Source organism: Gobio gobio (assembly GCF_949357685.1).
Source record: "Gobio gobio genome assembly, chromosome: 17".
Taxonomy (NCBI): domain Eukaryota; kingdom Metazoa; phylum Chordata; class Actinopteri; order Cypriniformes; family Gobionidae; genus Gobio; species Gobio gobio.
In genome coordinates this window covers 3,523,998-3,551,351 of record NC_137110.1, presented here as the reverse complement: position 1 = coordinate 3,551,351, position 27,354 = coordinate 3,523,998, and the positions used below count along the sequence as shown (strand labels likewise).

At 39.7% G+C, this 27,354-nt stretch overlaps 1 protein-coding gene across 3 annotated transcripts in view; it reads right to left on the bottom strand.

The window, feature by feature from the left end:
* The window catches only part of cacna2d2a (calcium channel, voltage-dependent, alpha 2/delta subunit 2a), a 399,611-nt gene extending 383,789 nt beyond the window's left edge, over positions 1–15,822 (bottom strand). For 2 of the 3 annotated variants that reach the window (XM_079841618.1, XM_079841619.1), the window contains exon 1: positions 15,422–15,822. In XM_079841618.1, the coding sequence (XP_079697744.1) occupies positions 15,422–15,537 (116 nt within the window). In that variant the 5' untranslated portion in view covers positions 15,538–15,822. The remainder of the gene's footprint in view (positions 1–15,421) is intronic. The other variant, XM_079841620.1, reaches the window with a different exon arrangement.
* Positions 15,823–27,354: the final 11,532 nt, after the last annotated feature.

Below are 27,354 nucleotides of genomic sequence, written 5' to 3'. Positions count from 1 at the left end.
TTCATCAAAAACTAAATTAATTTTCTGTCATCAGTGTAAAGCTCTGAAGCATGTGTGTGTGAAGAGCTGGAGGAATAAAGATGACTAATTATGAGGGTCATATATATATATATATACACACTATATGATATTTTAGGATATGTGCAGTGTGTGTGTTAAGTGTGGGTGGTGTAGTTGTTTGTTTGTGTCTGTGGTGTGTGTATAAATATAAAAAGCGGTGTTTTCCTCTGACTCGCTGTCCCGCGTCCTCTCACGTTTCATGCTTTTCAAACATAATTATGAATCCGAACCCTGATATCATAAGCAGTATGACCTGAGAAGCCCCAGCCAGTGCAGAGGGAGTTTCCTGTCATCTATTGATCTAATACTGACACACACACAGGAAGTGAAGAAAGAAATGAGACGGAGCGCGTTTAGATTACACCGCTCGTAATGAAAGATGGAGACGGAGATGATAATAAATGGTTTGCGGGGACGAAGACGCTGCTGAGGGAAACGTGTCAACCTAGAAAAGGTCAGAGGGAGAAATAATGGTTTTCAGAGCGAGGGATGTTTCTCAGGGAGAACTGATGCTAACGTCTGATGACAACACCGCCAGCGTGAGCGGGAACACACAACGCTTGCTCTTTTATTCAGAGAATGTGCCAGATCTTCATCATTCAAACGCCTTTATTTAGGGACTGGCCTTTACTTGCTTCGTCAACTATGACTAATATTATATTTATATCATTTTATTAACATCAAACATTTCAGGTTCTACTATCCTTGTGTGTGTGTGTGTGACCCGTCGAGGCATGGACTCCATTAGACCCCTGAAGCTATGCAGTGGTTGTCAAATTATTTGAATACGATACGGCCACTTATTGCTCCAAGACGCCAGTGAAAACTAGAAAACATCATGGCCTCGAGACGCCAGTGAAAACTAGAAAACATCATGACGACGAGACGCCAGTGAAAACTAGAAAACATCATGGCCACGAGACGCTGTGTTCTGAAGTGCGACTCAAAAGCAAACTTTTTTCATCTGCCCAAGGATGAGCATTTGAAGACTAAGTGGCTTGAAGACAAACCATACATCGTCGCGATTGTGTGTTTATTAGTCTTCAAATGTCTCTATTTGCATGTTTCGCGATCTCAGGAAGCTTTTATTATGGACTTCTATTATGGCACATGGTTCTTCTTCGTCTATCTGTGCCATATATGGACTACATGTGCTCAGAGCGCCCTCCGGCTGCCAGGATGAGCTGAAAACAACACATAAGAGACTCAATCGCTCATGATTAGGCTACATCTGCGCATTTTGAGGAAGTATTGAATAAAAAAAATACTCCTCTGTTTAGAAATTTGACACAGACATATGAGAATCTATCAATATGTCTCCTCATCTGCACACTTTTGAACTAAAAGCCCTGAGGGATGTTGATTTGTCGCGAGTCTTCGTGAGGATAATAGAGGAGTTTTTTTATGAATGAGATCAGCTGAGGCTCATATTACAATCAAACGGTACCGACGCGGTTTTCATATTCATAACTCCTGACACATATTAACAAATTACTGTCACTATAAGACTTTGATGGGCGTTCTGTTTCCGAAAATATCTGCACAGACTAAACCAATCACAACTGACTGGGTCATCGGACCAATCACCGCAGATCAGCGTCACGTAAAGGCGGGGTTTTGAAAAGTGAATCACTAAAGGAATCATTTGAGAATCGCTGTCAAAACAGGTAAAAATAAATGCATATTATAAGAAAACTAAAGTCTTTTTTGTCATTGCATGCATGCAAAACTGTTGTTGGGGACTTCTAAAACAATATTTGGAACATTTTAAATGCCATAATAGGTGCTCTTTAAAGGCTGGACATGGGCTCATTAATGCTTAGGCAGGTGGGACGTGTCAAAGTAACATCCACATGGATGGAGGACCAAAGGTTTCCTTGCAGAACATTGCCCAAAGACTTTTTTGTCAAATCAATCAATAATTGCCAAATGTAGTGATGACAGCACTGGTGGAGTATTGGTTCTAGAGTCCTGCATTTCTGCCCGAGCCCGACCGGCCAATTTTCCCGTCATACCTCAAACGCGGGCCGGGCTTCGGGCCTTTTTAGGCTTCTCCTTCATTTTATATTTGAGACATTCAATAATTAAAAGAAACAATGAGATGTGCTGCGCTGGTGGAAACAACATGAGACCATGATATCGCGAGTCCACAACTGTCAAGACTGACGCATCGCCGCAAATGAGTAAAGCAAGCCAACACGCAAAAAGTGAAACTGGTAATAAGCTAAGTCTGAGATGCTCAAAAACACAACCATCTTCATAAACTAATGAGACTAAAGGCTCTTAGCAGTGTTTCGGTCGCTCGTTCTCATAATGCGGTCTCTGATGTTGAGATGAGCTGATGAATAAAGTGCTCATATCGGTTGTTTTCATTGACATGAACTCCGTTAAATGTGCATATAGCGCGGGAATTGAAGATCGGATTTATATTCATCTCGCGGAGAGGTGTAATCTCTTATATCGCACATATCCTAATGGTGCGTTCACACCGGACGCGATTCGCGCGAGTAATTTACATGTTAAGTCAATGCAGAGACGCGAAATGGCATTCTGCGGCGCGATTCGCGCGATTGAGGCGGAATTGAGCGTTTTGAACGCGCGATTCGCTCAAGTTGAAAAATCTGAACTTTGCCGGATATTTCGCGCCGCGTTAACCAATCAGGAGCTTGCTCTAGTAGTGACAACAATGAGGAGAAAATCTGTATATTAATATCTGGTTCAGACAATATGATTATCACTGTGATAACATTAAATGACATGAAAAACAACCCAGTCTCTTTTTGTTAAATGCAAGTTTATGTTTAATCAATAATACAAAGGTATAAGTAAAAGGTATAATAAGCTAAACATGAAATAAAGCAAATAATTCAGTCAAACATTCAAAGTCAGAGCTAGTCGGCTAACGTTACAACTGCAACGTACAGTTATAGCCTAAAAATATAAAGTAATGAAACTTCTCTTTGCCTTCAGTCTAAACGATTCGCCAGGGAACAAATTATAGATCCATGAGAGCAAAGATCGGCCGTTACAAGACGAATTATAGCTGGAGCCGCCACAGAGACATCAGAGCCAGCGGCAGAAGAACTGGCCGAGGAAAGGCTGATCTCACCGGGTTAATGAGCGCCGCTGATCCACTGGAGCTCACAACTACACAAACGCCAGATTACATGTTCAAATAGGCACTCTTTATATAAATAAACCACATATTTGAGCTTTAAACAACTACATTATCGCCTGAAAAAGTCTTAAAACTACGTTTTGTCACACATTAACAGTAGATTTTAACAAAAAAAAGACGTGTAAACACAGCCCATGTCAGACATTTCTCAACGAGACGAGCCGCTGGCAGAAGCCCCGCCCATTACGCAAATTCACGTCTGTTGTGCAGTGAATGTCACGCGTGATTGAAGTGAGTAAACTCAAAATGTTCAAGCGTCCGGTGTGAACGCCACATAAGCCAAGACAACCTGCACATTTTTTTTATTTTTATTTGTTCCGATTGTGTAGCCCGTTTCATTTGCGCGCCGTTGCGATCTGCCTGCCTCATCTGGTCAAAAATGCCTTTTTACTGTGATGGTGGTGATAGAGGCTAAACGTTTAAACAACGCTTTAAGTGTTTTATATGGATTTTATAAGCAAGACAAGTCAAGTGTTGATTTCAGAGGCTAAAGCGTTGGGTTAACTCACTGTCGGCCGCTTGGTCATCACTTTAAAGAGCAAAAACTTTAATTTAACAAACAAAAAAATGCTTCAAACATTTGTATAAATTAACTTAATAAAGAAACAAAATATAACTACTTTGACATTAAAAACAAAACTGAACTATTTTAATGGCTGAAACCAGGGGTAACGCATTACAAGTAACTTGAGTTACGTAATAATATGACTTTTTCCAAGTAACTAGTAAAGTAACTTCAAATTTACAACAAAATATCTGAGTTACTTTTTCACATTAATTTGACTGACAGCTCTCCTGCCCCCATGTGGAGAAAAATAAGTACAGAGGCGTGTGTGTGTGTGTGTGTGTGTGTGTGTGTGTGTGTGTGTGTGTGTGTGTGTGTGTGTGTGTGTGTGTGTGTGTGTGTAAACATGAGGGTTAAATTAGTTCCAGACTAAATGTGAGCATTTATTTATCTCACTTGCACAATAAAGATTCTGTACTCCTCAAAAATAATAAAATCAGTCAAATGCAGAATACTAAGAATATACCTCCAATGATTAAATGTCAAATAAAACAACTATTTTTATGCATGTAATCTACCTTTATATTTAATTTTCCAATGTCTTGCTGCTGACCTTTGATGATGAAAATGACTAGATTTTCTGTTTTTATTGGTAAAACTTTTTTCTCCTGCGTCCTATTCTTCCATTATCCAGAGCTGCGCCCTCTACTGTTCATGAGGGAATCTGCATTTTTACCTCATCCTGGGGCTTATTATTTCAATTTTGGTATGAAGAGGTCTTTACAAAAATATAACTTTTTTGTTATAAAAACAAAACAAAAACAAGCCCAGCCCAGGTGAGAAAAAGTAACGCTAAAGTAACGTAACGCATTACATTTCTTAAAAAGGAACTAAGTAACTCAATTAGTTACTTTTTAAGGGAGTAACGCAATATTGTAATGCATTACTTTTCAAAGTAAATTTCCCCAACACTGGCTGCAACTAATGTGTAATAGGGAGGATAAAATAAAACACGGGCTCCAGTCGGACTCGGGTCGGGCTAGGGCCTAGTTTTGAGGCCCATGCAGGGCTCTAATTGGTTCACACTGGCCCACTTTCCATCTCTGACAACTTCTCTTTCCAAAAATCTCTGCTCTTTGAAGTCGCCTTACCAACCAGCCTCGATATCCCCGCTCCAATACCACAAACCCAGCAGTGAAGGATCCAGTGCTCGTTCAGAGCCAGGCTTCAGAGGCAGATTCCAGGATAAATCACACAAAAAACCATGTTTGATATGTAATCCTCACATTACCTCCAACAGACGCTACGGGTCATTGTGTTCAGAATCAAATATAACATGATATCTATATGCAAAAGGAAACGAGTTCCTGTCTGAGAATCATACACTGATCCTGGGACAGTAGCAACCCACACAAGCTCTACATACAATCACAATGGAGAAATGTTCTTGGGTGATATTTCGTCCTTACAGTCTTGAAAAAGTTGTGTTTTTGTTCATTGCACATTGACCAGCGCATACGTAAAGCTTCAGCACCACGGACAGCGCACCACACACACACAAATACACCCTCCACTGAGACACGATTTTCAATATTATATAAATCAATATCAGATTTTATTCTGTATGCAGCTTACAGTTCAAACTTTCTCTTTTTAATAGCACATGATGCTTGATTATTGCATCAATAATCGACTTACGGTAATACTACACTCTAAAAAATGCTGGGTTAACCCAGCGATTGGGTTGTTTTAACCCAGGGATTGGGTTGTTTTAAGCCAGCGATTTGGTTGTTTTAACCCGGAGATTGGGTTGTTTTAATCCAGGGATTGGGTTGTTTTAACCCAGCAATGGGGTTGTTTTAACCCAGAGATTGGGTTGATTTAACCCAGCGATTGGGTTGTTTTAACCCAGTGGTTGGGTTAAACGTTTGCTTAAAACAACCCAACTGCTGGGTTAAAACAACCCAACTGCTGGCTTAAAAAAACCCAATCGCTGGCTTAAAACGACCCAACTGCTGGCTTAAAACAACCCAATCGCTGGCTTAAAACAACCCAACTGCTGGTTTAAAACAACCCAACTGCTGGTTTAAAACAACCCAACTGCTGGTTTAAAACAACCCAACTGCTGGTTTAAAACAACCCAACTGCTGGTTTAAAACAACCCAACTGCTGGTTTAAAACAACCCAACTGCTGGTTTAAAACAACCCAACTGCTGGCTTAAAAAAACCCAATCGCTGGCTTAAAACGACCCAACTGCTGGCTTAAAAAAACCCAATCGCTGGCTTAAAACGACCCAACTGCTGGCTTAAAACAACCCAATCGCTGGCTTAAAACAACCCAACTGCTGGTTTAAAACAACCCAACTGCTGGTTTAAAACAACCCAACTGCTGGTTTAAAACAACCCAACTGCTGGTTTAAAACAACCCAATCGCTGGGTTAGTCCATTTTCAACCCAACTTGGGTTATTTTTAACCAAGCATTTTTTTGAGTGTAATGAGGCATAATTACTGATATTCTTATCACAAATAAATAGATATTTATAGATAATATATTCCATTCTGGACTGTGACTTAACAAAATATTACCAATAATAATAATAATAAAAACACTATCAATAAAAATTCTAATTTCCATGAATGAGCTGGAATTTGAATGGAATTAGCCACACCCCCACAGGAAGTGGCAAAACGTAAACATTCACATCACTAATTTAGACAAATTATGGCTATTTACTCCCTGAATCCTATTAGCTACCATAACATTTTATTAAAAAAAATATATAAAAGGCATTCTCATTTTTAGACGGTACATTTAAAAGGTGCATAATCATTTGTCAGTGAGCTCAACATAAAAGGAAGAAAAGGGATGAAAGAAAACGGGAGACTCGGTTTGTGTCACTGAGAAGAGGTTACTTTCCTCTCCAAATTAATAATTTAAGTGCTGAGTCATTTAGACATTAACCAGCGTGCCGTAATCAGAACCAGCAGAGCGCATGTCCGTCATCATTATACAAAACACCCTAAATCTTCTCAGTTAGAGAATTGTGCTGACCTGTGTATGACCTACACAATCTCAGTCAAAACCAGGGTTTGATGACAATTAGGCTCCGTTTCAAAACAAGTTTGAGGCGTTGACTTGGCCTCCAAATTCCCCAGATCTCAATCCAATCGAGCATCTGTGGGCTCAAGAAACAAGTCCGATCCGTGGAGGCCCCACCTCACAACTTACAGGACTTAAAGGATCTGCTGCTAACATCTTGGTGCCAGATATTACAGAACACCTTCAGGGGTCTAGTGGAGTCAATGCCTCAACGGGTCAGGGACCAACACAATATTATATATTAGGTCATAATGTTATGCTTGATTGGTGTGTATATATATATTATAAGGGCCCAACATTAAACCTTGCCATGTGCAAGTAAATCAGTCATTTAATTGTCCAAATAAAAAAGTTGCTTTGTCTGGGAAAAAAAAAAAGGATTTTTGTGTTGTAAATATAATTTATTCTGAAGCAATATTCTCATAAATCAGTGTTCTATCAGCTATGACATATTTAAATCTGCATATTTGTGATATTTACCATTATAAAGGGCATTTTTCCCCTAATCTTATTAAATATATACTTCATCTGTTATTTTAAGTTCTTAAATTTGATGAATTCAATTAGAATAATAAGACACTATAGGATTGTTACCAATCAAATGAAATAATTTACACTGAAAAATTACAATTGCATTAAATAATGTTATGAGATTGTTTTTATTTTGAATATATTTGGGAAGCTGACTCTTTAGCTCCGCCCACTGCACTGTGTGTGCGTGTATGTGTGTGTCTCTTTAGCTCCGCCCACTGCACTGTGTGTGCGTGTATGTGTGTGTGTCTCTTTAGCTCCTCCCACTGCACAGTGTGTGCGTGTATGTGTGTGTGTCTCTTTAGCTCTGCCCACTGCACAGTGTGTGTGTGTGCGTGTATGTGTGTGTGTCTCTTTAGCTCCGCCCACTGCACTGTGTGTGCGTGTATGTGTGTGTGTCTCTTTAGCTCCTCCCACTGCACAGTGTGTGTGCGTGTATGTGTGTGTGTCTCTTTAGCTCCGCCCACTGCACTGTGTGTGCGTGTATGTGTGTGTGTCTCTTTAGCTCCGCCCACTGCACTGTGTGTGCGTGTATGTGTGTGTGTCTCTTTAGCTCCTCCCACTGCACAGTGTGTGTGCGTGTATGTGTGTGTGTCTCTTTAGCTCCGCCCACTGCACTGTGTGTGCGTGTATGTGTGTGTGTCTCTTTAGCTCCGCCCACTGCACTGTGTGTGCGTGTATGTGTGTGTGTCTCTTTAGCTCCGCCCACTGCACTGTGTGTGCGTGTATGTGTGTGTGTCTCTTTAGCTCCGCCCACTGCACAGTGTGTGTGCGTGTATGTGTGTGTGTCTCTTTAGCTCCGCCCACTGCACTGTGTGTGCGTGTATGTGTGTGTGTCTCTTTAGCTCCGCCCACTGCACTGTGTGTGCGTGTATGTGTGTGTGTCTCTTTAGCTCCGCCCACTGCACAGTGTGTGTGCGTGTATGTGTGTGTGTCTCTTTAGCTCCGCCCACTGCACTGTGTGTGCGTGTATGTGTGTGTCTCTTTAGCTCCGCCCACTGCACTGTGTGTGCGTGTATGTGTGTGTGTCTCTTTAGCTCCGCCCACTGCACTGTGTGTGCGTGTATGTGTGTGTGTCTCTTTAGCTCCGCCCACTGCACTGTGTGTGCGTGTATGTGTGTGACTCTTTAGCTCCGCCCACTGCACTGTGTGTGCGTGTATGTGTGTGACTCTTTAGCTCCGCCCACTGCACTGTGTGTGCGTGTATGTGTGTGTGTCTCTTTAGCTCCGCCCACTGCACTGTGTGTGCGTGTATGTGTGTGACTCTTTAGCTCCGCCCACTGCACTGTGTGTGCGTGTATGTGTGTGACTCTTTAGCTCCGCCCACTGCACTGTGTGTGTGCGTGTATGTGTGTGTGACTCTTTAGCTCCGCCCACTGCACTGTGTTTGCGTGTATGTGTGTGTGTCTCTTTAGCTCCGCCCACTGCACTGTGTGTGTGCGTGTATGTGTGTGTGTCTCTTTAGCTCCGCCCACTGCACTGTGTGTGCGTGTATGTGTGTGTGTCTCTTTAGCTCCGCCCACTGCACAGTGTGTGTGCGTGTATGTGTGTGTGTCTCTTTAGCTCCGCCCACTGCACTGTGTGTGCGTGTATGTGTGTGTGTCTCTTTAGCTCCGCCCACTGCACTGTGTGTGCGTGTATGTGTGTGTGTCTCTTTAGCTCCGCCCACTGCACAGTGTGTGTGCGTGTATGTGTGTGTGTCTCTTTAGCTCCGCCCACTGCACTGTGTGTGCGTGTATGTGTGTCTCTTTAGCTCCGCCCACTGCACTGTGTGTGCGTGTATGTGTGTGTGTCTCTTTAGCTCCGCCCACTGCACTGTGTGTGCGTGTATGTGTGTGTGTCTCTTTAGCTCCGCCCACTGCACTGTGTGTGCGTGTATGTGTGTGTGTCTTTAGCTCCGCCCACTGCACTGTGTGTGTGCGTGTATGTGTGTGTGTCTCTTTAGCTCCGCCCACTGCACTGTGTGTGCGTGTATGTGTGTGTGTCTCTTTAGCTCCGCCCACTGCACTGTGTGTGTGTATGTGTGTGTGTCTCTTTAGCTCCGCCCACTGCACTGTGTGTGCGTGTATGTGTGTGTGTCTCTTTAGCTCCGCCCACTGCACTGTGTGTGCGTGTATGTGTGTGTGTCTCTTTAGCTCCGCCCACTGCACTGTGTGTGCGTGTATGTGTGTCACTCTTTAGCTCCGCCCACTGCACTGTGTGTGCGTGTATGTGTGTGTGACTCTTTAGCTCCGCCCACTGCACTGTGTGTGCGTGTATGTGTGTGTGACTCTTTAGCTCCGCCCACTGCACTGTGTGTGCGTGTATGTGTGTGTGTGTGACTCTTTAGCTCCGCCCACTGCACTGTGTGTGCGTGTATGTGTGTGTGTGACTCTTTAGCTCCGCCCACTGCACTGTGTGTGCGTGTATGTGTGTGTGACTCTTTAGCTCCGCCCACTGCACTGTGTGTGCGTGTATGTGTGTGTGACTCTTTAGCTCCGCCCACTGCACTGTGTGTGCGTGTATGTGTGTGTGTCTCTTTAGCTCCGCCCACTGCACTGTGTGTGCGTGTATGTGTGTGTGTCTCTTTAGCTCCGCCCACTACACTGTGTGTGCGTGTATGTGTGTGTGTCTCTTTAGCTCCGCCCACTGCACTGTGTGTGCGTGTATGTGTGTGTGTCTCTTTAGCTCCGCCCACTGCACTGTGTGTGCGTGTATGTGTGTGTCTGTTTAGCTCCGCCCACTGCACTGTGTGTGCGTGTATGTGTGTGTCTGTTTAGCTCCGCCCACTGCACTGTGTGTGCGTGTATGTGTGTGTGTCTCTTTAGCTCCGCCCACTGCACTGTGTGTGCGTGTATGTGTGTGTGTCTCTTTAGCTCCGCCCACTGCACTGTGTGTGCGTGTATGTGTGTGTGTCTCTTTAGCTCCGCCCACTGTACTGTGTGTGCGTGTATGTGTGTGTGTCTCTTTAGCTCCGCCCACTGCACTGTGTGTGCGTGTATGTGTGTGTGTCTCTTTAGCTCCGCCCACTGCACTGTGTGCGTGTATGTGTGTGTCTCTTTAGCTCCGCCTACTGCACTGTGTGTGCGTGTATGTGTGTGTCTCTTTAGCTCCGCCCACTGTACTGTGTGTGTGTGTGTGTGTGTGTCTCTTTAGCTCCGCCCACTGCACTGTGTGTGCGTGTTTGTGTGTGTGTCTCTTTAGCTCCGCCCACTGCACTCAACTCATTATTCTAAGTCAGTTTAATGTCATTTAAGTTGCGATGACTTAAACATCAAAGTTGATTGTACTTAAAAATTTAAGGGAGCAACTTTTTTACAGTGTGCATGAATAAAATAAAATTAAAAAGGAATAAACTGATGAATTATACACAGTAACAAATATATAATAAATTAAAATTGCTTTAACTCATCAAAATAAGTTAAAATAAGCAACTTTTTATATTACACACAGTAAAAGCTAAAATATTTTCATGATTTATCAAACAAAAAAAAATTGTCAAATTAATTTAGGTAATTAATGTGGTTCAGATAACATAATATTTTGAGTTTCTCCTTTAGATTTTTAATTTCAAAGAACTTAATATTTTAAGGCATCCAAATAACTTACTTTTTTTAAGTTAAACCAACAATATTTTTTGCATTGACAAGATTCAACTTGTTATTTCAAGTCAGTTTAATGTAATTTAGGTTGCATAGACTTAAAGTTTATTGTACTTCAAAATTTAAGGGAGCAACTTTTTTACTGTGTGCATGAATAAAATGAAATAAAAAAGGAACAAACTAATGAATTATACACAGTAACAAATATATAATCAATAAAAAGATTAACATGAGACTGGTAGAAAGAGTGTGTGTGTGTGTGTGTGTGTGTGTGTGTGTGTGTGTGTGTGTGTGTGTGTGTGTGTGTGTGTGTGTGTGTGTGTGTGTGTGTGTGTGTGTGTGTGTGTGTGTGTGTGTGTGTGTGTGTGTGTGTGTGTGTGTGTGTGTGTGTGTGTGTGTGTGTGTGTGTGTGTGTGTGTGTGTGTGTGTGTGTGTGTGTGTCTTTAGCTCCGCCCACTGCACGCCTCCACGGACTCGGCTGTTTTCAGAAAGAATCGGTACAGTGTGTCTGTCTTTTATAAATATGATAAACTAAAGACTCTTGGGAGATATGAAGGATCAACACTACTCTACAGATACTCAAGATTAACACAAGACCTGTAGAATCTGCGTGTGTGTGTGTGTGTGATGACCCCTCATTTGTTACCATTTTTCCCCGAGAGGCCAAAATAGATGCAATTTCGAGCCAAGTGTGTGCATGGGCAGTGCACTGAATAACGTCCACCACTACAAAATGGCCGTCCCCTCAAATAATGAGGGCCGATTTTAGACTTTTTATAATGAATGAACTACATTTACAATCAATATCTGCTTTGCCTAGCATCTTGCTACCTTTCGAAATAGCGTGCATATGATGCCTTAAAACGCTGGCATGGGAAGAGCTTTAAAAGCAACACCATCACTTCCTCCACACCACTCAGAGCCGTGACTGCAAGATTTGATACGAGGACCAATTTACGTATATCAGACTGAAACACTGAATGCAACAAGCTTTGATAAACGCACGCACGCTTGATCACTGCTATGACTTCGCTTTGGTTATTGATTGAATTTCCTGCTTTTGTGAAATCCTTCTCTGTAGTGGTCATGCTGGCTTACTGACTGGCTTTGGTAAAGAGGAGACGGCCTCGAGGCTCGAAGCCTTCTGCAAAATAAGCGTTGCAAATCTCTGTGACTACAGGCCACAACACCGCAAGCAGAAAAACACACCAACAGAGCGAGCCAAAGATAGTCCATATCACCGTATTATGAAGAAGATTATCAGTTATTAACCATACAAGAGTTGAAAAGCAGCCTAATGTACTATTTAGCCGTAATGCTACCCCAGACATGCACTATTTGTTCTCTGGCAGCGACTCTGACAGCTTGATAGACGTCGCTTATCAAGGTTGACAGATTACATATGCTGCGCTCTTTGGGAAGTGAAACAATCCTTTCATAAACGCACGATCCTGTTCTCCAAGACCTATGGGTTAATTACTATCGTGCTAAGCATGAAATAATGCATCGTATATCTATATTACAATTCTGTCAAAGTGTAAAATCTAAAACTGTATACCGAACAAAGCTGAATCATTATCACCGCCTCACATTATTATTACTATTATTAATAATAATTGCATTTGACAGTGATAATAATGTATCAAAGGGAGACATAATAATCAAATATATTAAAATATATATTTTATAATCTACAGAATGGAATACAAAGAAATTCATGTTTTGTGACAAAACATAAATATTTAGACTGATTATTTATTCCCTGAATCCTTAAAATGTAATAAAAGAAATATAAAAAGGCATTCTCATTTTTACAAAATTACATTTAAACGGTGCACAATCATGTATTTTGTAAGTGAGCTCAAATTAACGGATTAATTATACACTGGAAGAAATAATATGATCAATAAACATGTTTTTGCATTGCTTTAACTCATCAAAATAAGTTAAAATAAGCACATTTTCGAGATTTGTAAAAAAAATATTTTTTCAAATTAATTTAGGTTATTAATGTGGTTCAGATAACATAATATTTTGAGTGTCTGTTGTTTAAACCAATCTCCTTTACATTTTTAATTTCAATGAGCTTAATATTTTTTAAGACAACCAGATATCTGACTTTTTTAGATTCAACTCATTATTTTAAGTCAGTTTAATGTAATTTAAGTCGCAATGACTTAAACATCAAAGTTGATTGTACCTTAAAAATTTAAGAGAGCAACTTTTTCAGTGTACATGAATAAAATAAAAAAATAAAAAAGGAAAAAAACTGATGAATTATACACAGTGATAAATATATAATCAATAAACATTGCTTTAACTCGTCAAAATAAGTTAAAATAAGCTACTTTTTATGTTATACACAGTAAAAACTAAAATATTTTCATGATTTTATTACAAGGAAATGAATGTGGTTCAGATAGCATTATATTTTGAGTTTTTCCTTCATTGCATTAACTCAAATTTTTAATTTCAATGAACTTCATATTTTTAAGGCATCCGGATAACTTACTTTTTTAAGTTAAACCAACAATATTTTTTGCATTGACAAGATTTAACTCATTATTTTAAGTCAGTTTAATAAGCAATAAACATGGCTTTAACTTATCAAAATAAGTTAAAATAAGCAACTTTTTATGTTACACACAGTAAAAACTAAAATATTTTCATGATTTATCAAAAAAAAATGATTTTGTCAAATTAATTTAGGTAATTAATGTGGTTCAGATAACATATTTTGAGTTTCTCCTTTACATTTTTAATTTCAATGAACTTAATATTTTAAAGGCATCCGGATAACTTACTTTTTTAAGTTAAACCAACAATATTTTTTTTGCAATGACAAGATTCAACTCGTTATTTTAAGTCAGTTTAATGTCATTTAAGTTGCATAGACTTAAACATCAAAGTTGATTGTACTTAAAAATTTAAGGAAGCAACTTTTTTTACAGTGTGCATGAATAAAATAAAATAAAAAAGGAACAAATTGATGAATTATACATTTTAACAAATATATAATCAATAAACATTGCTTTAACTCATCAAAATAAGTTAAAATAAGCAACTTTTTATGTTATACACAGTAAAAACTTAAATATTTTGATGATTTATCACAAGGAAATGAATGTGCTTCAGATAACATAATATTGTGAGTTTGTCCTTCATTACATTAACTCAAATTTTTTATTTCAATGAACTTAATATTTTTAAGGTATCCGGATAAAACAACAATATTTTTCAACTCATTATTTTAAGTTGCAATGTCTTAAACATTTTTTTACAGTGATATATGAATAAAATACAATAGTTAAAAGTTGATAATATTGCGACATTAAGACAATGTGATCAACTCTGGAGGTGATGCTAATTTCACAAATGCTCATTTCCAGTTTGAGGAGCTCTTCTTCATGCACATGTTCAGTGTATGCCAACCCGATCTGAACAGATTTTTGATTTCAACCCACCAGTTGACTTGAGAGAGCCATCACTTCCAGTATAAAAAGAAATCGCACATAATATCCTAATGTGCACAATAAGACCACACACAAGTTAATTTTGCATTACGTAAGACCTTACATAAACGGCATCCGAATTCTCTGATTTCATCCAGCATGTGAGACGAGATAATCCACCGGGGACTGGCATGTGTGGGCACACCGCGGACAGATCCAGCCTCTGCCCCACACGAGCACGCGACTGGCACCGACCCAACACCCGCAGAAAGCAGCTGGCGCGCCGTACACACTCCAGAGCAAACACGAGCCGCTTTACATCCCCCCAGGTCAAATGACTCCAGTGCATCTCTATATGTCTATAGGCTCCTGCAACAACCAATGCTAAACTTTACGCTTGCATTTCAGGATAAATGCAGTTTTTTGCAAGAGCTGTATTCTCTTGCTGCATGTCAACAGTTGTCTCACTTGTGTCTCAGGCAAAGTTCATGCTGGAAAGCTAAACATCTGAGCAATCAAATCTCCTCTAGGCTGCAATAATCAATACCTAACAGGTCACAGACAAAAATCATGCGTTTTTAAAGAAACACGCTATTAACCTGACCAAGGACGTTATATTATTATTATTTTAAAGAGTCCTAACATGACTTTTCCCATTTTTTTAGTTGAATTCCCTGACATTTCCAGGTTATTCGTGACCGTGGGAATCCTGATACGCTTCTTGTCAAAAAGTAGCAGCGTTGAAACGTGCGGAACACGCTCCCGTCGTTACCGTACCCGTGATCGGTAACATGACAGCGAACGCATCAACACCACCACACGCCTCTGTGAATCAATAATTCAACGGCGAGCCTCCTTGGTAATGGCAAACAACCGCGAAGAATGGCTCGGGACTACAAACATGAACGGTGATTGAAAATAAAAACAAACTGACGCGTAAACGGAGGGATCTCGGGAAACTGGGGCGCTGCGAAACGCGCGCGGAGGACGCGTTCCGCGCTCGGGGTACTTACGTGTAGTGCTGGGGGAAGAGGAGCGTCGCCGTTCCCGGTGAGGAGACGCTGAGGAGCAGCACCGTTTGCACGGAGAGGACGTAGAACAGACCGGAGGACTGAGCAAACAACGCCATTTTCCATTAAAAATTGAAGAAACTGGGTAGATAATAAACGGAACCGGTGGTCAAGCGAACGAAGACTGACGCCGAGGTGTCGACGCGGATGGAGAGGGCTCGTTAAGATCCAAAGCCGCTGTTAAATCACAATCGGTAACGGGGCTGAGGGAATGATTGGCCCGAGACAAGGCAGTTCGGAGACGCTGCTGCCGCCACTGGCGCGCTGATGCTGCCGCTGCTTAGCCTTATTTGCTCGCTCTCTCTCTCTCTCTCTCTCTCTCTCTCTCTCTCTCTCTCTCTCTCTCAGAGAAGAGCGGGGGAAGCGCGCGCTATCACTGCGCGACAGACGGGGGCGCGCGTCTAGGAAAGACCGTATCCACACTACACGCATTAAATATGACCGAGACTATGTGAAATATAATATGTTGAAAATGGAACATGGTTTCCTTTAGGTCCTATTTAACATATTTGACTACCATACCACCTGATGTCATCGCCAATACATGTTTTGGGGGGTGTAAGATTTACTTTCAAAGTATTTTCACACTAAATTTCACAAATGATTAAACTCATTACATTAAACGTGTATTTACAAGTAGTTTTATTTGCAAAAAAAAAAAAATATTTTATTTTATTTTAGTACATGTCAAAAAACGATGCCATTATACCATGCAATAACAAAAAAGGTGCCGATTATTTGACATGATACCATGATAATGCCAACATTTTTAGATATGTACTATAGTAGTTCCATTGGGTTTTATGCATATCGATCAATGCATTGATCAAATGTTGCAACATGTAATAAAAAACTAAAAAAAACTATATATATTTCTAAGATTTTTTTTTTTTTATATGAAAAGAAAAAACTAAATTGGCATTTAATATCAGATTGTATTGGGATGAAACGTCCAATTTACACCATGATCCAACCACAGTGCTCCATACAAAAAGTACTGTGTTAGTATACCCTGGCACAGGGATGTTTCAAATCGTAATACTTTGAGATATACTAATGCTGGGTTAAAAACAACCCAAGTTGGGTTGAAAATGGACAAACCCAGCAATTGGGTTGTTTCATTCGCTGGGTTAAAACATCCCAACCGCTGGGCTAAAACAACCCAACCGCTGGGTTAAAACAACCCAACCACTGGGATAAAACAACACAATCGCTGGGTTAAAACAACCCAACCGCTGGGCTAAAACAACCCAACCACTGGGTTAAAACAACACAATCGCTGGGTTAAAACAACCAAACCGCTGGGCTAAAACAACCCAACCGCTGGGCTAAAACAACCTGATCGCTGGGTTAAAACAACCCAACCGCTGGGCTAAAACATCCCAATCGCTGGGCTAAAACAACCCAACCACTGGGTTAAAACAACACAATTGCTGGGTTAAAACAACCAAACCGCTGGGCTAAAACATCCCAATCGCTGGGCTAAAACAACCTAATCGCTGGGTTAAAACAACCCAACCGCTGGGCTAAAACAACCTGATCGCTGGGCTAAAACAACCCAATCGCTGGGCTAAAACAACCCAATCGCTGGGCTCAAACAACCCAACCGCTGGGTTAAAACAACACAACCGCTGGGCTAAGACATCCCAACCGCTGGGCTAAAACAACCCAATCGCTGGGCTAAAACAACCCAATCGCTGGGCTCAAACAACCCAACCGCTGGGTTAAAACAACACAACCGCTGGGCTAAAACATCCCAACCGCTAGGCTATAAACATCCCAACCACTGGGCTACAACAACCCAATCGCTGGGCTAAAACAACCCAACCACTGGGCTAAAACATCCCAACCGCTGGGCTAAAACAACCCAATCGCTGGGCTAAAACAACCCAATCGCTGGGCTCAAACAACCCAATCGCTGGGCTCAAACAACCCAACCGCTGGGTTAAAACAACACAACCGCTGGGTTAAAACAACACAACCGCTGGGCTAAAACATCCCAATCGCTGGGCTAAAACAACCCAATCGCTGGGCTCAAACAACCCAATCGCTGGGTTAAAACAACACAACCGCTGGGTTAAAACAACACAACCGCTGGGCTAAAACAACCCAATCGCTGGGCTCAAACAACCCAATCGCTGGGTTAAAACAACACAACCGCTGGGCTAAAACATCCCAACCGCTGGGCTAAAACAACCCAATCACTGGGCTAAAACAACCCAACCGCTGGGTTAAAACAACACAACTGCTGGGCTAAAACAACCCAATCGCTGGGCTAAAACAACCCAATTGCTGGGCTAAAACAACCCAACCGATGGACTAAAACAATCCAACCACTGGGTTAAATCAACCCAACTGCTGGGCTAAAACAACCCAATCGCTGGGTCTGTCCATTTTCAAACCCAAATTGGGTTGTTTTTTAACCCAGCATTTATAGAGTGTATGGTTATGACAATAATTTTATTAGGTTTTGCACTAAAAAACTGACTTCAAACATCTACTAAAATCACCAAAGCACCAGTTGCTTCAACAACACTGAGCAAAAAAGACAGAGAAAAACCAGTGAAGAGAAAAGATCTGTGTTATCTAATCCAACGGCATTCATATTCATTCAATTAGTTTGGTGCAGATGAACCAACAGGTGAACAACACACACACACACACACACACACACTCTTTGTGCTCGGTGTGCAATGTGCATAAAGTCGGAATTCATTCAATCTTGTGGGAATTCCCTAATTCATGAGTTCATCCTTGTCTTGTTGTCTGTAGTTGGAGCGTGAAACACAGTTGTCCTTCAGGGTCGCTGCGTCACGAGGATGTTATCGCCAGCCCGATCAGAAAGGGACGAATGACACACACACTGCCTCTTCCTCACACACACTGTCTGCTCGACACACACACACTGCCTCTTCCTCACACACACTGCTCGACACACACACTGCCTCTTCCTCACACACACTGCTCAGGTGCCCTTGACTCGGTATTGATCAGAGCAAACAAAACACAGTGTCAGCCTCTCTCTCGCTCACACACACAAGAGTGTCACGCCTGCATTCAGTTTGTCCTTTTCTCCCACGTGTGTGTGTGTGTGTGTGTGTTGGGATAATTGCATCATGATTTAGGTTGCCTGTATCTGGTAAACTCCTTTCCATTCATTTTTCTGTTCCCCGCTGTGTGTGTTTGTATTCACACTGTATGTTTACATGTTCCGACAGTTTCACAGTAAACGTCTTTTGTCAGTTTTGAAAGCTGTTGAGGTAGACAATCTTATAATCAATTTCTTATTATTGAGAAGTATTTAGGTTTAGACTATGGACAAAAAAAATCTCTTTAATAGTATATATTATAGGCATATACACACACACACACACACACACACACACTATATTGCCAAAGTTTTGGGACGCCTGCCTTTGAAATTGTCCAAATTGTCTTGGTGAAGCATTAAGAGTTCCTTTCACTGGAACTAAGGGGCCAACGGCTGAAAAACAACCCCACACCATAATCCCCCATCCACCAAACTTTACACTTGGCACAATGCAGTCAGGCAAGTCCCGTTCTCCTGGCAACCGCCAAACCCAGACTCGTCCATGGGATTGTCAGACAGAGAAGTGTGATTGGTCACTCAGAGAACACGTCTCACTGCTCTAGAGTCCAGTGGCGGCGCACTTTACCCCACTGCATCCCACGCTTTGCATTGCACTTGGCTCATTTGCTCATTTTGTTGCTATTAAAAACTATTACTGACTTATTGCTATTATACTATTATGCCATCTGATGTTAGGTTGTCTAATGTGTGATGACGAAATCTTTCTTTATAGTGCATCAGGTTTGATGTAAAAACACATCACACTTCTCTTATACAGAAACAAAGTAAAGGAGAAGTAAAGAAGAGAGAAAGAGACTGAATAAAACGGCATTGAGATTCAAGAGATGTGTGGCACGTGCATGTAAGGAGAGAGAGGGATGAAGGAAACGATGACCTAAAGTGGTAGAAAGATGCATATTGTATTGATCCCTGGTGTGAATTCAGCTGTAGTTGTGGATTAATGATAATCAATAGTCACCTTAGATGGAGGGCAATTTCTCAATTGCTGTATTCACTTTCATGTTTAAATAAACACTGACCATTGATTCTACAATTCATCAATCTAAACACAAATATATATATATATACACAATAGATTTAATATTGTATATATTTAATCATTTGTAAGTCGCTTTGGATAAAAGCGTCTGCTATGACTAAATGTAAATATGAAGTAAAACTAATTATAAAATAAGATAAAATCATAGTACAATCCTACTATTTTTAATACAATAATTCCCTTATAATTATTATTTTTTTTCAACAAAACAAAACTATATATATATATATATATATATACACTCAATGTAAAAAATTAAGCCTTAAGATTTATGTATATCAATAGTAAAATTCTATCAAATTTAATTGAATAATTGAACAATCCTTAATCAATTATTCAATTAGAATATGCAAGAATTGTTTGATTATTCAATTATTAATTTAAAATATGCAAGGATTGTTCAATTATTAATTTAAAATATACAAGGATTGTTCAATTATTCAATTAACATATGTAAGAATTATTAAATTAAAATATGCAAGGATTGTTCAGTTATTCAATTATTAATTTAAAATATGCAAGAATTGTTCAATTATTAAATTAAAATATGCAGGGATTGTTCAGTTATTCAATTATTAGTTAAAAATATGCAAGGATTGTTCAATTATTAATTTAAAATATGCAAGGATTGTTCAATTATTCAATTAAAATATGTAAGAATTATTCAATTAAAATATGCAAGAATTATTCAATTATTAATTTAAATATGCAAGGATTGTTCAGTTATTCAATTATAAATTTAAAATATGCAAGGATTGTTCAATTATTAATTTAAAATATGCAAGGATTTTTCAATTGTTCAATTAAAATATGTAAGAATTATTCAATTATTCAATTAAAATATTCAAGAATTATTCAATTATTAATTTAAAATATGCAAGGATTGTTCAGTTATTCAATTATTAATTTAAAATATATAAGGATTGTTCAATTATTCAATTAAAATATGCAAGGATTGTTCAGTTATTCAATAATGAATTTAAAATATGCAAGAATTATTCAATTAAAATATGAAAGGATTGTTCAATTATCCAATTATTCATTTAAAATATACAAGGATTGTTCAGTTATTAAATTAAAATAGGCAAGGATTGTTCAATTATTCAATTAAAATATACAAGGATTGTTCAATTATTCAATTAAAATATGCAAGGATTGTTCAGTTATTCAATTATTCATTTAAAATATGCAAGGATTGTTCAATTATTCAATTAAAATATACAAGGATTGTTCAGTTATTAAATTAAAATAGGCAAGGATTGTTCAATTATTCAATTAAAACATGCAAGGATTGTTCAATTATTCATTTAAAATATGCAAGGATTGTTCAATTATTCAATTAAAATATATAAGGATTGTTCAACTATTCAATTATTAATTTAAAATATGCAAGGATTGATCAATTATTAAATTATTAATTTAAAATATTCAAGGATTGTTCAATTATTCATTTAAAATATGCAAGGATTGTTCAATTATTCAATTAAAATATGTAAGGATTGTTCAATTATTCAATTAAAATATGTAAGGATTGTTCAATTATTCAATTAAAATATGTAAGGATTGTTGTTCAACTATTCAATTAAAATATGCAAGGATGGTTCAATTATTCAATTAAAATATATAAGGATTTTTCAACTATTCAATTATTCATTTAAATATGCAAGGATTGATCAATTATTAAATTATTCATTTAAAATATGCAAGGATTGTTCAATTATTCATTTAAAATATGCAAGGATTGTTCAATTATTCAATTAAAATATGCAAGGATTGTTCAATTATTCATTTAAAATATGCAAGGATTGTTCAATTATTCAATTAAAATATGTAAGGATTGTTCAATTATTAAATTAAAATATGTAAGGATTGTTCAATTATTCAATTAAAATATGTAAGGATTGTTGTTCAACTATTCAATTAAAATATGCAAGGATTGTTCAATTTTTCATTTAAAATATGCAAGTATTGTTCAATTATTCATTTAAAATATGCAAGGATTGTGCAATTATTCAATTGAAATATGTAAGGATTGTTCTATTAAATTTAATATATATCACAATAATCTTTTAGCGTTTTTATAAGATGTACGCATTTCAAAATAATAGTAAAACTCCATTCGGTATTATTATTGGTATTACGATGGTATCATGTCAAAAACATGATGTACTTTTAGTAAGTGAAGTAAAAACTATGATACATGAATGTGGCACAGAACATTTATGAGTGTGTATGTTATTTTTACCGGAGCAAATGGGTTGAACAGGCCTCTTTCCGCCGAGACACATTAAGCATCAGTCCCAACGAGAAGACCTTTTCCCGAATCCAGCCAACCATCAGAAAAGTATTGATTCCTGGGAAGTGGCCAATGCTGAAAACGAGAAGAAGCACGGATCCCTCTTCCTCTAGATGGGCCTGACACACAAGCAGCTTAACTGAGCATAGAGGAGACCAATGGGGTGTGATTGGCATTGCTGTACATCACTGTTCTCCCTAATTGAGTCTTACGTTGTGTTAAGGAAGGAGGAAGGGAATGAGACAGAGAGAAAGTGAAAAGCCCAGAGGAAAACTGCATAGCTCAGAGGTTGATCTTTTATAGAGACTTAATGGAGTTCACAGTTCGGTTTCGTTTAAGGATCAGCTTTCTCAGATGTTTCTCCGAAAACGCCCAAGGACATGAAAATAGAAACTCGATTTTTACATTTTCTGAAGAAATGCCAAGCGGCTCCTCCCGCAGTTTTTCCTGAAGCCGATACGGAAGTGAGTTAAACTGCAGTTCATGGACTGGCCACTAGAGGCAGACTCCAGAAGGAGCAGAATCTCATTGAGCTCATGTTAAAATGCCCAACTTTACAGCAGAAGAACACATGTTTACAGTCTGGGACAAATTTTGATCTATACGGCTAATTTTGCCCTTCATGACGACTGTGAACTCTGACTGAACTCATTTGTTTACATTATATAAAGCCTTAAAGTTCTGCATAATTAACCCTCTATGCTACGCAATATGATTTCAGTGAGGAAAAAATTATTTGTGGTGTTTTTCTTGCTTAAAATAGGACACTATAACAATAGCAATACAATTTTTCATAATTTTTTTATTATTTTTTTATTTGTTGCCTCAAGGCAACACTGTACCACAACGGACAAATTTAAACATTTGACATTTTCATGTAGAAAAAAGAAATAATATTTATTGAAAACATCGACTTCTTTAACCAGACACCTAAACAAACACATTTATCCAGTTTATAATGTTTTACGAATTTCATATTTAATAAAAAGTAACATTTCAAATTCAGCTGTTGCTCTCAGGCAACATTGTACCATCGTGGAACACAATTACCAAACCATCATATCAAGTTATCGTGTCAAGTTATCATATCCATATCCATCTTCAATCTCTCCCAGCCGGATAGTCAGTATGAGCCTCATCTTCCTCATCACATGACACCTCATCCTCACCCTCATCGGTTGTGTTTTATGCCTTTTTTAAGTGCTATAGAAAACGTGCATTTCATAATATACGCAGTTATAGTATGTGAATTACTAATCTAATGCGTGCATTACAAAATCATGCAAAAATGCAAATACATTTTGAGAATTTTAACTCTTTTCCTTACAAATATACTATATTTGTACCAACCCAGTGTGTCTGGCCTTATGCGAGTCCTTTATGGTACAACGTCGCCTTGAGGCAACACACAGTTTTTTGTTATTTACTCTAAAACATTTGATGATATATAATGTAAAGTTCTTGAAAACACTTCTTTACTTACCGGTGAAGGCGACTCGTATTTGATGTGGGTGATTAACAGGACAGAAATGAGTGAAAAATGCACTTTTCATTGGAGAAAATATGGAGGCATGTGACCTGTGCACATGTGCTGAAACAGGACACAAAATGGACCCCTGTGGGTCATGTGACCACTTTTTTGCACTTTCATTGATTAGTGTTTGAGTTCTTCTTCACTAAAATCAGTCCCTCCAGAAAAACGTGATTATGCGATCGCATGATTTAACGCATAATCAGCCAATGTCCGCATATTTATGCGGGGGCCGGATTTTTTCAAATACGCCGCACTTTTGCTGTGTAAATTGCCTATATCCGCGTGCAAAATATGCGGGCTAGCATGATTTCATAAATTGCAAAAAAAATCATATATATTAGCAGAAAGTTGAAAAATGTTTGTTTACTTCACACAAGAGCCATTTCCCCCTGTTGCCATGGGAACGTTTTGAAGTGACGTAATTACCCGACGTCATCTAAAAGCTGCAAACCCCGTGGAGAAACCATAGATATCGCTGAAACCATGATGAAGCTCGCACATTCCCATCTGCCAACACAAATAACAGCAAAAGACCAAAGCAAAGCAGTTTCCCGGTGTGATGACAAAACACAGCTTCGAAGCGTTATGAATCAGTGAGTCGATTCAGCGGTTTGGAGCGTTATGAATCAGTGAGTCGATTCAGCGGTTTGGAGCGTTATGAATCAGTGAGTCGATTCAGCGGTTTGGAGCGTTATGAATCAGTGAGTCGATTCAACGGTTTGAAGCGTTATGAATCAGTGAGTCGATTCAGCGGTTTGAAGCGTTATAAATCAGCGAGTCGATTCAACGGTTTGGAGCGTTATGAATCAGTGAGTCGATTCAGCGGTTTGGAGTGTTATGAATCAGTGAGTCGATTCAACGGTTTGGAGCGTTATGAATCAGCGAGTCGATTCAGCGGTTTGGAGCGTTATGAATCAGTGAGTCGATTCAACGGTTTGGAGCGTTATAAATCAGTGAGTCGATTCAGCGATTTGGAGCGTTATGAATCAGTGAGTCGATTGAGCGGTTTGGAGCGTTATGAATCAGTGAATCGATTCAACGGTTTGGAGCGTTATGAATCAGTGAGTCGATTCAGCGGTTTGAAGCGTTATGAATCAGTGAGTCGATTGAGCGGTTTGGAGCGTTATGAATCAGTGAGTCGATTGAGCGGTTTGGAGCGTTATGAATCAGTGAGTCGATTGAGCGGTTTGGAGCGTTATGAATCAGTGAGTCGATTCAGCGGTTTGGAGCGTTATGAATCAGTGAGTCGATTCAGCGGTTTGGAGCGTTATGAATCAGTGAGTCGATTCAGCGGTTTGGAGCGTTATGAATCAGTGAGTCGATTGAGCGGTTTGGAGCGTTATGAATCAGTGAGTCGATTGAGCGGTTTGGAGCGTTATGAATCAGTGAGTCGATTCAGCGGTTTGGAGCGTTATGAATCAGTGAGTCGATTCAGCGGTTTGGAGCGTTATGAATCAGTGAGTCGATTCAGCGGTTTGGAGCGTTATGAATCAGTGAGTCGATTCAGCGGTTTGGATCGCCAAAGTCACGTATTTCAGCAGTTTGATATGCGATCCGAATCATGAATCGACTCACTGATTCATAATGCTTTAAAGCTTCATGATGCTGTGTTTTGAAATCGGTCATTACTACTGTATATAAGTCGTTATTTAGGTTTTAGCACAAAAACTATTCTCATCGATTCATAAAGTTATTGTAGAACCACTGTAGTGAGATGGACTTTGTAACGACGTCTTTAGTGTCTTTTAAGGGTCTTGAGAGTGTAAAGTGTGCCAATGGAGGTCTTTCAGAGCATCAGATTTACACTAAAATATCTTCATTTGTGTCTGAATTTGAACGGAGGTCTGACGGGTGTCCAACGACATGAGGGTAAGTCATTAATGACAGAATTTCATTTTTGGGTGAACTAACCCTTTAAGAGATTGCACTTTGTGCATTGGAAGCACTCAAATGTCTGTTTTGTGTAGCTACCTCTGTAAAACAGGAAGTTATTTATTCATTTTTTCAGTTGTAGCATATTCCTTTTGTAAAGCTACAGAACTTGTTTGACTCAATGTTTTGTAAAATTGAGCCATTATTAAAGGTGAACTATGTAGGATTTTTGCAGTAAAATATCCAGAAACCACTAGGCCAGTGTTATATATTTTGTTCAGTTGAGTACTTATAATATCCCAAATGTTTCCAACTATTTGTATATCGTGAGAAATTGCTATTTTAACCGAGGAACCGGGACGTGTGAGCTATGGGTGTGAGGGAGTCGCCTGTCGATTGCGTCACCCTCGGTTTCCGGTTTTATTCAGTGAAACACTTTACTCTCACTGCAGAGTGAACAAGTGTCATAGCAGCCGCCGCGCGAACGTCATAACTTCCTTTTCAACACACTCAGATGTATCTAATACGATAAACAGAGTTGCGTTACCTCATACTCATGACTGGAAAAGAGGAAGTGGCGCCGGCAACCGTGTCATAATAAAAGTCCCGCCGGCGACTATGCCATAATAACAGTCCCGCTCTTCAATCGCTCCTGCGGTTCCTCAGCTCCACAACACTCGGTCCTGCTCTGCTTCACTACAGTAATGTTAATAATCGCATCCATGAACATGATTTCTGCTCGAGTCCTATCCTGACTGTTTTCCACCGGCTGAGGTGAAGACCACATGTCCCAAGATTCTGCGCTCAAACGTGGCGTCATCAAACTACGCCTTTGTTTTGAACAGGCGACATCTAGTGGACGGAAAAGTTACATAGTGCAGCTTTAAGGTCTTCAATAAAACAAGATGAGAACTTAAAAATTCCCAGCACTTTCTGTGATGTAGTGCTTTTTTTTCTTTTTCATCAAACCGCAGTTTTTGCATATCCCGCATCTTCCATCGCATTTTTTTAAGAAAACGTGCTGCATAATCAAGGATTTTTGACCGCAACAATCACAAAAAAAAAACGCATTTTTCTGTAAGGACTGTAAAATAGACTAAAACTAAAATAGACTATGTTGCCTGGAGGCAACACTGTACCATTGAGGGTTAAGGGCGTGGCCACTTTGAGTGACAGGTGGATTGCCGTTTGTCTGCTGTCTGTTAGTTATCACGTCACCTAAGCTCCGCCCACATCCCGCCTCTTGGCCCACATCTGGTACAGTCAACATGGGGATTCTGGCGATTCAACATGTACCAGATGTGGGCCGGATCTGGGCCGACACTATGTTGCTTTCTGGTTTGGGATTTTCCTTTCCTACAAGAAGCTAGTAAGACAGACAGTGCCAGAAAATCGGTGAAAGCAGGTCTCCAGCAGGCGGGAGACAACATACTCCCGTAGACGAGCCGAGTGAAAGAGTAAAACACACACACACACATGGGCTGAAGCGCAATCGATCCCAGCCGGTGAGTGGAGAAAGAGCCTGTCAGGAGCGATCAGATACTGATCAAGAAAAAGAGGCAGAAATGTGTAGCGTTAATCCGAGATGGCTCAAGGTAGAGCCGAGGGGGAAACACATAAACACTAGCATGCACGGCCACACACACACACACACACACACACACACAAGTAGGACATGCTTGGAGAGAAATTAATCATAGCGTATGGCTTCTGTCTCAGAGATAGGAAGAGGGCATGAAGCATTCTCTCACTAATACTAAAATAGCCCTCACACATGCGGACTCCTGCGGCCCACGCGCTCGTCTTATCTTATGCTCTCTTTCTCCATTCCTCCTCTTTCTCCATTCCTCCTCTTTCTCCATTCCTCCTCTTTCTCCATTCCTCCTCTTTCTCCATTCCTCCTCTCTCTGGCCGCGCAGCTTCACACATGTTCAGCTTAAAGGGTTAGTTCACCCAAAAATGAAAATTCTGTCATTAATTCCTCACCCTCATGTGGTTGGACACCCGTCAGACCTCCGTTCAT